This window comes from Medicago truncatula, chromosome 4, assembly GCF_003473485.1.
Source record: "Medicago truncatula cultivar Jemalong A17 chromosome 4, MtrunA17r5.0-ANR, whole genome shotgun sequence".
Classification (NCBI taxonomy): Eukaryota; Viridiplantae; Streptophyta; class Magnoliopsida; order Fabales; family Fabaceae; genus Medicago; species Medicago truncatula.
Genome location: NC_053045.1, coordinates 13,010,117 through 13,022,528, shown reverse-complemented (window position 1 = coordinate 13,022,528; position 12,412 = coordinate 13,010,117). Strand labels below are relative to the sequence as shown.

The 12,412-nt window shown below is 35.7% G+C and overlaps 1 protein-coding gene and 1 long non-coding RNA gene across 5 annotated transcripts; one reads left to right on the top strand and one right to left on the bottom strand.

Annotated features, from left to right (window-relative positions):
* Positions 1–1,782: 1,782 nt before the first annotated feature.
* On the top strand, positions 1,783–9,735 carry LOC112421283 (uncharacterized). 4 transcript variants are annotated; one of them, XR_003011521.2, is made up of 4 exons: positions 1,783–1,939; positions 3,172–5,240; positions 7,773–8,947; positions 9,053–9,735. It is a non-coding gene; the product is annotated as an uncharacterized lncRNA (long non-coding RNA). The 4 variants fall into 4 exon arrangements; XR_005645828.1 differs by having other exon boundaries at positions 6,774–8,947; XR_005645827.1 differs by lacking the exon at positions 1,783–1,939 and adding an exon at positions 1,964–2,388.
* On the bottom strand, positions 8,893–12,176 carry LOC11432915 (PHD finger protein At1g33420). The gene is made up of 5 exons (XM_024782373.2): positions 11,646–12,176; positions 10,931–11,057; positions 10,632–10,850; positions 9,920–10,543; positions 8,893–9,837 (listed from the first exon to the last, which is right to left on the bottom strand). Exons 1-5 carry the CDS (start codon positions 11,968–11,970, stop codon positions 9,009–9,011), a joined length of 2,124 nt encoding a protein of 707 aa, XP_024638141.1. The 5' UTR covers positions 11,971–12,176; the 3' UTR covers positions 8,893–9,008.
* Between the last annotated feature and the right edge of the window lie 236 nt (positions 12,177–12,412).

The window sequence follows — 12,412 nt, the reverse complement described above, 5'->3', positions numbered from 1 at the left end:
ACATTGTATTAAAATTGCAAACACATTCACAAGTGTCTGTTGTATTGGTCATTTTGATTCTCATATTTGTTTTTATTTAGTCAAATGCATTCATCAAATGTGTTTTCATATGATAGTTTAGTTTATAAAGTTACTAACAAAAGAGACACTACAAATACATTTACAATTTCGATACATTTGAGAATCACAATGAGATCATTTCACACATTCACCATAGCAATTGTTTCCTAATTTGCACGCGAGAAAATTGAGAGGGGTCAAATTCAATTTTCAATAAAAAAACATAATACAAAAGAACACACTACAGGTGTAACTCGTTGTTACATTGTATTGAAATTGCAAACACATTCACAAGTGTCTGTTGTATTGGTCATTTTGATTCTCATATTTGTTTTTATTTAGTCAATGCATTCATCAAATGTGTTTTCATATGATAGTTTAGTTTATAAAGTTACTAACAAAAGAGACACTACAAATACATTTACAATTTCGATACATTTGAGAATCACAATGAGATTATTTCACACATTCACCATAGCAATTGTTTCCTAATTTGCACCACGAGAAAATTGAGAGGGGTCGAATTCAGTTTTCACTAAAAAAATATAATACAAAAGAACACACCACAAGTGTAACTCCTTGTCACATTGTATTGAAATTGCAAACACATTCACAAGTGTTTGTTGTATTGGTCATTTTGATTCTCTTATTTGTTTTTATTTAGTCAATGCATTCATCAAATGTGTTTTCATCTGATAGTTTAGTTTATAAAGTTACTAACAAAAGAGATACTACAAATACATTTACAATTTCGATACATTTGAGAATCACAATGAGATCATTTCACACATTCACCATAGAAATTGTTTCCTAATTTGCACCGCGAGAAAATTGAGAGGGGTCAAATTCAGTTTTCACTAAAAAAAACATAATACAAAAGAACATACCACAAGTGTAACTCGTTGTCACATTGTATTAAAATTGCAAACACATTCACAAGTCTGATGTATTGGTCATTTTGATTCTCATATTTGTTTTTATTTAGTCGATGCATTCATCAAATGTGTTTTTATTTGATAGTTTAGTTTATAAAGTTACTAACAAAAGAGACACTACAAATACATTTACAATTTCGATACATTTGAGAATCACAATGAAATCATTTCACACATTCACCATAGCAATTGTTTCCTAATTTTGAAAAGATTAAAATGTATTTTCTTCCCATTTGAACAAATTCTGCTTTATCCTTCTTAAAATTAAAACATATTTCAATCATATAATTTACAGATTTTGTTACCTTCGGCAAATATGATTGTACAAAATGGATGATATAATAAAAGGTAAAAATTCACAAATGTCAGGTGTGAAACTACCTTAAATTTTAAAATTTGATGTCGAGAAGATCTATAACAGAAGAATTTTCAAATTACAAGATTGAAATCAAATAAAAAAAATTATATAGGTAAATCGGAATTTTTTTGGTGGTGCCCGGATTTTGAACCTCAGACCTTACATATATTATACATTGTCCTTGTCAACTGAGCTAAACTTACATGGACAGCTAAATTAGAATTTGTGGAAACGGCAAAAAAACACTATTTTAATTAATTTTTTTGTATTAACCTCTAATTTTCTAGATGAAATGCATTTGTAATACAAAAGTTCGGTCAGAAAACAAGTGAAATTTTAACAACACCTTTTTCTTTCAAAAAAATAACAACTATTTTACCCTTTTTAAATTAAAAGGAGACAAAAGAGTGATATAAGGGGTAAGTGTACTTTAACCGTAACAAAATTCATTACCTACACTTCTAGCCAAAGAATAACCGAATTTGTATTCTACAACAACAGTTTCGTCAACATCAAGGTTTTCTTCTCAAATCTCTAGCTTCTTCTATCGCAGCAACGCTTCCATGAATTTCATTCAATCCAATAAGTTAAGCATTCTTCTCTTCTCTGTTTGTGAATTCTGTTAAATTTTCTTCATCTTCATCAATATCGTGTTCTTAGAATTTGAATTTTTGAATTTGGAGAATTTTGATACATTTAATAGATCTAGGGTTTATTATATTATGCATCAATCTTCACTTGAATTGATCTGATTCACATCAATTCACTTGAATTTATTGGATTTGTTTAAATTTAGATCTGAATTTTGTTATAATTACTAGTTTATAGATAGATTATGATTCTTAAACATTGATGAACACTAATCACAGAGTGATTTTACTAATTCAGAAATGTTTTTTTAATAATCAATCAATGCTTTCTGTGTAATTCTGTAACCTAGCTCTGGACCGAGCTCTGCTGCAGCAGGGCAATCACACATCTACACATTCGGGATATTGGTAGCCGTTTGATCAAGTTCAGGCGGTTCAGATTCAAGTTAGGTATTTTAACAATCTGATCTTAGATCGGGCGGTCACTGATGTACGAATGTGTGATTCCGATGTGAATCCAGTTTCCATAGTTCTTGAGTTTGCAATCTCTATTAAGTTTTTGACCTAATTTGTTTGGGATTTAGTTAGCCCTAAAACCTATCATGATATTGAAGTTGACTGTAGCGATTGTGATCTAGGGTTAGCAGTTTGGCATTTAATAAGCTAATATTATAGATTTTGGAATCAAAATCGGTTATACTAGCATATTAAAAGCTTAGCAGTTGATGGTAGATCGCAATAGATTTGATTTTAGGTTTTTGGGTTTAATTAAATGATATAAAGCTGATCTTGTTCTGTTGAATTTGGTCCACAAACCTAAAGATTTCTGCCAAATAATTTTAAGGAGTTGCACAACAACTATGTTAATACTTGATTTGTTGCCTTTATCAAGTAATCTGCACAATCTAGCAGAAAACAGAACAGCTTTAATCACATTTGTTATTTTCAACAACCATTGAGAATATGGGTTTACTTGGAAAAGCTTTTTAGGATGCATGTTTGTTTATTTCTTATTTCTCTTTTAGATGATTTTGTTGAACACTATTTGCTTTTTCTTATACTAATATTTTCAGCTTCATTGCATTGTTTTTTTACTTTACCCACTCAAACCTGAAAAAGTAAGAAGAACTGAATGAAATAATTCTTTTTGATAACAGAAACTGTAACTTGTAAGTATTGATAATGACTGCCGATGCCCTGTAGTTAATAATCTTTGTGTTTATTGCAGTCAATAGCTTGGAGCCACTGAACGAAATTTGAATGGTTCACATTCTGAGCTCCTAGTCTAAATCTGATTACCTGAAGTTGGAATTTGAGTCATTTATCAAACAGTTCCAATTTATTGACGCCGCTGTGGTTAAGATTGTGAATTAATCACGTGATAGATTGGAAGTTGGAATTTGAGTCATTCGATCTACATCATCATGTGATAGATTGTTGAGTTTGTGAGACACGTCAATCTCAAGTGATTCCAAAAATGATATTTTCAGGGTCAGGTTTGTACGACCTAATTTCTGTTACAGTCTAATCACTGGTTCTGCCACTGGCATGCAGACAGGCTTCTTGCTCCTCAAATCGCCCTCTGTGGTGTAGTCAAGCTGGTATGGTTCCAACTCTGTTAGGTGTGCTGCCTAGCAGATTTACATCCCCATCACATTGTCTCCACAACCCTTGAAGGATGTATGAGACAAGAGAGCGTTGAGAGAAGAAAAAGAGAAGAGGGACTAAAGAAGGATCTTGCCATGCTGAGATGAGAGAAGAGAAAAAGTCGAAAAATTGAGTACAGTGGTGCCGCTACAAAAGGGATATTATGGTAATTGTTATCTTGGTAGAATCCTACGGTCCTTGTTACTATCCTACAACTTTTCATTTTGCAACCCCTCTCTTTATTCTAGGTAGGATCTTGATCTTCATAACCTTGATTGAAATAGTGAATGAGTGAATTCTTAACTTCATGATATTTAAGTCCATGGATACTCTTTAGTGGGTGGGTGCTACTGTTGAAGAGACCAGTGGAGGTACGTTCTCTTCATATTACATAAATTTATATGCTATTCTTTATATGTTGAGTGGAGTTGTCTTGGTAAGTGGTTCAGGGAAAAACGGTACATTCCAATCCCATTTTATTTCGTTGGCTCTGCCAATACTTTGTTCTTTCTTTTTTTTCTTTAAAATTAAAGGGGATCAATGGTGCTCTGCACTTACCCCCTTATGACTCGAACCCACAACCCTTGGGTGTAGGTGAAGCGTCTTACCAACTAAGCTGTGCTTTGTTGTCTACTTTGTTCTTTTCTATTTTCACAATTTCAGAACACTTAAACATGAGATTTGCTTCCCCATTCCACACGGAACCCAAGTTGAACTAGATATTATGTGGCTTATGAAATATTAAAAATTTGATGCTAACCTTTTTTTACAAGTATGGTACAACCTAATTAAATTTGTAATAGAATTTATATTGCTGTTGTAAGTTGTTGTGGTAATGATGTCTAAGTTGATATTGGATTTTTATTTTGAACCTGATTTTTTTTTCTTTTTTTGGGTGGGGGTGTTATGATTATTTGTCTCATTTTGAGGAGTAGGCTTGTGAGTAATATTTTGTTTGTTTTAATGAGTGGTATACAAAGCGGCTAAGAGGGAAAAGATGTAGAGAATTTTTTGAATCCCTCTAAATTATTTCCCCAATTCATTTTTTCAGTTCCTCCAAATTGGTGGATCTGAAGAGATATATTTTCCCGAAAGGTAGGGAGCTATCCTCCCTTCCTTTCACCCCAAAATCCTTCCTCCTCTTTCCTTCCTAAATCCCAAACGGAGGCATGGTCTTTGCTCTTTAAGTTTTTGTTAATGGCTAATTATAGTATTTTTTCCCTCTAAAATGCGGTATGTTGGAAGATCATTCTTTTCAGAAAGCCTTTTGGTCTATTAATTTCTAGCTAATGTCATGAAGTTGTACCAATGGCAAGCAAAGCTCAACATTGGGGGTGCTTATCAATTTCACATATATTGTATTGGTAACAGCGATTATAGTTGATTAAAATGCTACATCCTTTTCCATGGACAAATCAATTTTAACGAGTAGGCGAAGAGCCAAATTGACCGGTATAATAAGAATAGATCATTGTCATCCCAGATGAGCTGACAATTTGAGACTGGATGAAGTCCATCAAAGCACATTTATGGCAAACTTGCTGAGACTGAAGGTTAGTCTGACCCATTTTTAAGAAATGTTGTTTGTTTGATTGAAGACTGGATGAAATCTATCAAAGCACATTTATGGCAAACTTGCTGAGACTGGAGGTTAGTTTGACCCATTTTTAAGAAATGTTTGTTTGATTAATTGTGTGCTGGAGTTATGTGCCTTTCAAATAGTCATTTATACCTCTTAGCTAGTTTTTTGAGTTATGCCGCCTGTGTTATATATTAGAGCAAAGCACCAATTCGGTCTTTGAAGTATTGCATGGCCCCTTAAGTTTTCCCCAATCCTTACCCGTTTATCCCTCTATTTGTGTGTGTCGTTTTGCTGCTCCTAAGTGTCATGCTAGCACTCCCTCTCTCTACTTGAAATCCAGTCAGGGCCCTCTCTTCTTACATGTCTGTTATTTAGCTCCTAAACTTCAAAAAATACATCAATTTAGTCCTTACCAGACCCTCTCTTTCTAGATGAGCCCTGACCATGTTTTAGAACATATTTGCTTCGACAAATATACATGCCTATTAAAGGAGTAGTTTTACTCAAGCTCGTAGGAATTAGTGTAGTCTATGTAACACTTGAAAACAACCCTTATAACTAACCGCAACTAAATGACTGACATGTGTCAGTTCCTTATACTCTTAAGTCTCTAAGATCCATAGTTTTTAATATAGTATCAGAAGATTGTGTCCAACGACCTCTATACAAACTTTTCCGTCACATACCAGAGTTCTCTCTCCGCCACTGTCGACGCTTCCGTTGTCTTGGTCACACTCCTCCCCTTTCTCTTCAGTTTCTGAGAAATTGGACTCTGAAAAATACAGGTAGAACCTGTGATCTGAGCTCATAAGCTCCACCATTTTCTTGATAATCCTTCGATACTGTGAAATACATCACACTTAAGCTCATAACCTGTGTGGATCTTCAGAAATTTATTGGGGGCTATGGTGAACGAGGTGGTCTTGGTGATGTTCAGAAAACTTCTGCAAATTTGGCCACAATGCTTTCATCTGCTTTAATCATTTCAAATATAACTTTGTTTCATCTATACATACCTCTTGACACAACTCCAAACAGCAACTACTCATTTCCTTGGAAGTCCCAAGCTTGTACCCTGACCCAGGGTACCTTCCTACAACCTCCTCTACCCTGGCAAACACCTTCTTGTACGCTCCCTTGGCCATGCTCTACTTCGCAGTACTATGGTCCCTCCAGAGCTATGCCTTATCAAGGCATGTTCTCCATCAACAAAATTCTTTTCCTCAACCCCCATGATGCCTCCTCTCATGGCACCTCCTCAATCACGTCCTCAGATGCTTATTGAAAATTCTGACACAACTAGCTCTGTGATCTGGTAGTCTGACTTTAGTGCTTTACACCATGTGACCACAGATGTAAAAACATTCATCACTTTTCACCATTTGAAGGACCAGATCAGATCATAATTGGCAGTGGTCAAAGTTTGTTTGTTCTATTGGTTCCTTCAAACTCACATCACCTCTAAACCCTAAATTTCCTCTCATTCTTACTAATCTATTATATGTTCCCAACATCACCAAAAGCCTATTTAGTGTCGGTCAATTTGCAAAAGAGAACCATGTTTATATTGTATACCTTCCTAATATTTTTTCAAATCTTAGGTTTTTAATGAGATTCTTCTGAAAGGACTGCTTGACAAAGATGGCCTCTACAAATTTCCCAGCCTGCTCCATCCTACTGCACTTTCAGCTTCCTGTCCTAATTCTAGTTCTGCTTTATCTTTGTATTGCAAATAGATTTCCTGTTTTAAGTACATATGTAGTTTAATTTCTTACTCTACTTGGCCTTCTAGATTTGCCCATCCAAGTTTTGATTTACAACGCATTGTATTGAAACCTTGCAATATTCCTTTCTCAAATATACAAGGTGAGCCTTGACGCAACGGTAAAGTTGTTGTCACGTGATTGAAAGGTCACGGGTTCAAATCCTAGAAACAGCGTCTTGTGTATATGCACTTCCGAGTTATGCACTTCCTGTTGTTTGGGCAAAAGCACACAGGCTTCCCTCTCATTCATCTAGTACCACCTATAGTGGCCCCTCTGTAATTAATATACAGGGACTTGTGGGGCTCTGCTCCCTTTACATCCACTACTGGGTTTATATATTACATTACCTTCGTTGATGCATTCACTAGAATTAGTTGGATCTGTCTTCTAAAAAGAAAATTTGATGCTCTTCATATCTGTCAGCAATTCAAAACCATGGTTGAAAATCAGTTTTCTCATAAAGTCAAATATGTCCAAGCTAATTGGGATGGGGGTTGAACAGTCACTCCATTTCTAAACTAGTGTGGTATTGTAACCTATCTTATTTGTCCTCACACTCACCACCACAATGTTGTTGAGCGAAAACACAGATAAATTGTTAAACTTGGTCTTACCTTACTTGCCCAAACAGCTCTGCCTTTTGCCTATTGGCATTTCTCACTAGTGTCTACCTCATCAATAGACTTCCCACTTCAGCTTTCAATTTTTAAAGTGCCTTACACCACACTCTTCCACAATCAGCCTTATTATATTTTTCTTAGAAATTTTGGTTGTGCCCGTTTTCTTTTGCCAAGGACATACAACAGTTATAATGTGTCTGTTTTCTTTTGCCAGGGCCATACAACAGTCATAAGTTGCAATTCAGGTCATAGGAGTTATTTTTTCTTGATTATTTCACCTCCCATAAAGTCTATGAGTGCTTTTCTCCAGATGGCCGCCTTCGGATCTCTATATGTCATGAAGTCAAAGCATATGTTGCATTGCTCCAGAACAAAACCTGGACACTGGTTCCTTTACCTCTTGACAGAGCTCCTATTTGCTGCAAATGGGTATTCCACACCAAAGAGGATTATAATGGTTCAATTAATTAGTATAAGGCTTGCCTAGTTGCAAAGTTTACCACTAAAAGTTTGGTGATGATTACCCTGAGAACTTTTCTAGAGAAATCCCCAAATGTTGAGAATAACCAAGGACAACTCCTGAACCTCTTGGCAACAATATTCCAGTACATTTGGAGGAAAAGGGTTGGGAACCCATCAGGCCTTGGTGACTTGAGAGGATGCATTTGATTAAGGGTTGCCTAATGGTTTCTCACTTAGTCTTCCCCTCGCAGCATCACAGGTCGTATATTAACTCTGATGAGAAAGAAGTGGAAAAAACATCAGAGAAATGGTTTCTCCTCCTACATGATTTCATCATTTCTGCTACTCTTTTTCGATTTTAAGAAGACTGCAGTGTATTTATTTATCGGAGCTTATCTTCATACATGGTTTCATGATTTTGGCTACTGGTAGTCTGTGGCGTTTCATACGACCAGATGCACTGCACTTGTGTTAGCCTTAGAGGTTGTCACCTGGTTGGTTAAAAATCGGTTTGTTTGAGCGGTAATAATTAAATAATTACCCATCTGTTTTACTTTCTCTGGGCTGTTACAAGACTTTAAATGTGTTTTATTTTGTATAAATTTGTGTGCTGTTATAATACTGTCGACAAAAACAGTTTGTTCTTTGGGAAACTGTGACAATCTGGCTTCACAGGAAAACTGGTTTAGCAAAAGTGACGGATTCTAGTAGAAGTTTAATCTTTGGAAAAAAAATGGGAAAAAGCTCAAAAGAAAGCGATCAATTTTCATTTATAGAGAACGAAACGAAGCTGATATTCAAATGATTTTTAATAAGCAATCAATTTTCATTTGAGCTCATAAAACAAGCAAAAACTACAAAAGAGACCAAGCTCTCAAAAACAGGTTACCAACTTTTGCGAATCATTTTCTGGAACAGAATCTCTGGGTAAATCCAGCATAACATAAAACCCTAGCATCTGAAAAATTTACATGTAAATTATATACAATCAACGTACACCAAAATTCACATTTTTTATATTACAATTAACAGGTGCAGAATATGTTGCCACCGCTTCATCTCTGCAATATGTGTTTAATTTACAAGCCTGGTTATCTCCCACACGGATTGAGTTAACACATCTCTTACATATAAACTTGGAAGGCATCCCATCAGCACTGTCAATTCCAGCACATCTGGTATGCAGCCAGACACCACAGGTATCACATGCTAACATCCTTTCTCCGTCATCATCCTTAGTACCACAAATGCAGTCAACTTTCCATTCTTCTGTTCCTCGTTCCATTCGGAATCGGGCTAAGCCATTTTTAGCAGGGCATTCTCCTTGAACTTCAACTGATCCATAAGTTGATCCCAGAAGGAATTTTAGGGTATACTCACGTTCTCTGGTTAAACCATATCCTAGAAGTTTCACAGCAACAAACTTCTTGTACATTCCATATACCTCTTGAAAAACACTAGTGACTTCATTCAAAAGGTCAGCATTAGTAGCATTCAAAGGCAGCACAATTAACTCTGGCGGTGGTGTTGGGTGGTCTTCTTTAGGATGGTCAGAGAGTTTCACATGACACCAGATCTTAAGAGCTGAAGGCAGCACTGTGGTCATTTGCTCAATTTTGTAATCCTTCATAAATTGCTTACAGTCAAGAAGCTTTCTGGCTGAATCAGCCACTGTTTTCCTATTAATCTTTGGTCTATATTTGATCATTTTTTCAGGGTGAACAATTGAATTAAATAAGAATGTTAAATCAGAAATCACTTGCTCTTTGGTAGGATAGCTAGCAATGGAGCTAAATCCATTAGGCCAATGTCCCAATCTGTCAAGGATTATATAAAACATCAGCTGGGTTGACACACAGAAGCAACTATTCACAAAAAAGGTAGACCTATTACTCTTACCTGAATTCAATAGCACTAGATGTGGGATTGCATCGAGAACAAACTACCATTCCTTTTGCAACTGATTTCCCTTGCAAGTGCTTAAGACCGAAGTCAAGAAGCTCTGGGGATCCAATACGCCTACCCACTGCCCCTTTAAGAGTTTGCCTTGTCACCCATTTGGCCTCATTACAGGCACTTGATGCAAGCAATACCTTGATCAAAGCCTGCTGCACATCTTCGACGTCGTTTCTCGTCCATGAACATAATAAATTACAAGGAGTGGTCTGTTCATGCAGATTAGCAGTCTCTGCGCTCCTGGGCTTACGAAAATTTTGAACCAATTCCAATAAAAAGGAGAAGAGATCTTTCATTGTGCGAAGTTCAGTTTCAGCCAAAGACTGGTAAAGAGAAATAACAGACTGTACGGGGTTATGAGGTCCTCGATCCTGGAATGATAATGAGGACAAGGGCATGTTGGACAAGTTATCTACCGCCATCTTGTATGCATCTTCGGTAAGAGCATAGCAGCCAGTCCCAAATTCATAACCCCAATTACCATACCATGAATGCCCTCTGGCAATTGCATGAAGCAAACGATAATCCAGTCCAAATTTCTTGGACAAATCCATCACAGTAACCTTCCTGTAAAAATTTATAGCACAATTAACTACGAGTAAAAACCAAAATCTGAAGCAAAATGTGAATAGATTGACAAATTCAGATTTCAAACCTAACAGACATAGCAGCACAAAGCCTATCCCAGAAACCCATAATATCAGATCCAGAGAGAAGCGACGAGCCACCTTCTCTTCCATTAAGAGTAAGCAAGTGACCATAACCATTAGCATGTACAACACCATGCAGAAGATGGGTGTTGTTTTCTTCAAGTTGATGATACAACCATTCCTCAAGATCATCAGCAGAAATGTCAAAATTACATGAGTTACACCTGCAAAAATATAAAACCACACTTTCAATCCTACAAAGTTACTTAACCCAATCAATTGGAGAAAAAGCTGAAATTGTTACCTTGCTTCAGATAATTGGAGAAGAGTTCCACATTTAGTGCAAGGTCTTTGATGTGCTTCATTGGCATCAGTTGCAGACCTTATTATGAAATGATATCGCTTTCGACATACAGGATGAGCACTCCATCCTTTGTTTTTTTCCATCAACAAACAGTCAAAGTATCAGAAATCAACTTTATCCATAATTCCATATCCACCAACCACATCACATGATCCCACACCCACATCATTATCATAATACTAGTAACAAAGTTCATAAATAATAAAAAAAAATATCTCTACACTTTACAATAATTATAATTATAATAATAATAAGGATAATAATCATGCATCTTCAGAAAACTCCAAAGTTTACCACTTTTCTCCACAAAATTACACTTAAAAATCCAGTTTTTTAAACCTGAATTTACGCCTAAATTATAGCAAAATTGAAAACTGACAATCTATTATTTCAACATTACTTTTTTTCAAATTTAAATTGAAAAAACAACATAAAATATAATTATAACAACAACAACAATAACAAATGTACCTATGCAGTAAGCAAAAAAAAAAAAAAAAACTGTATTATTATAGGGTAAAAAACATATATACAGTGGAGCTAAGTGTGTACATTAAAATAATTAAAATTATAATAAATAAATTAAAATCCTCCCCAAAAAAATAGAAAATAAAACTCCAAAGAACCGAGATACTGACTCAACGATTCAACTCACCAACAACACGACATTGATCACAATAAATCGTCCTCGACCTGGTAACATCCTCTTCAACAATGTCAAGAGTAACCAAACCAGACGAAACATCACCTCCATCACCAACCTCTCCAACACGAAACAAGATCTGCCACGTCATCAGCGACGGAAAAAGCTCAGGAGGAAAAGCAGACCTTGCATGATCAGACAGAAACCGGTAAACACCGATCCTGAACGGCACGGCGGCAGCAGAATCATCTCCGGCGGTTGGGAATGAGAGAAAATCGTAAAGATCAGCTGTTACTCTTCTTTTGACTCGCTTAGTGGGTCTTTCGTTCATAACCATGGTATGAAGAAGAAGAGAAGAATGAAAGAATGAGAGATCTATGGGTTGTGAGTGAGAAAGTAAAAAAAGGGTTGAGGAAGATGAAACGGTTCAAGTGGCGGCGGTGGGTGGAGAGTAAGAAAGGGGGTAGTGGTGTGTGTGAATATTAGGGTTTGTTTGTTTCGTTTTTTATTTTGTTTTATTGTTATATATCCGGTTTTGGAGGGTGTGATATGTGTCGTAAAACCCTTTTCTTTGTGCCTATTCTCTTGCACTTTTCTCTCTCTTAACAAAACCGCCTTTGAATTTCTTCAATTTTTCCCTAAAAAAAAAATTCTTCAAATTTTTTTTTTGACTACAATGATTATTTTTTCTCCTAGGAAAAACAATGATTATTTTTTCTTTTAAGGTGTTTATTTTATATTTCTAACTTCTAAAACAAAATTTTTATTTGTAGATTCTG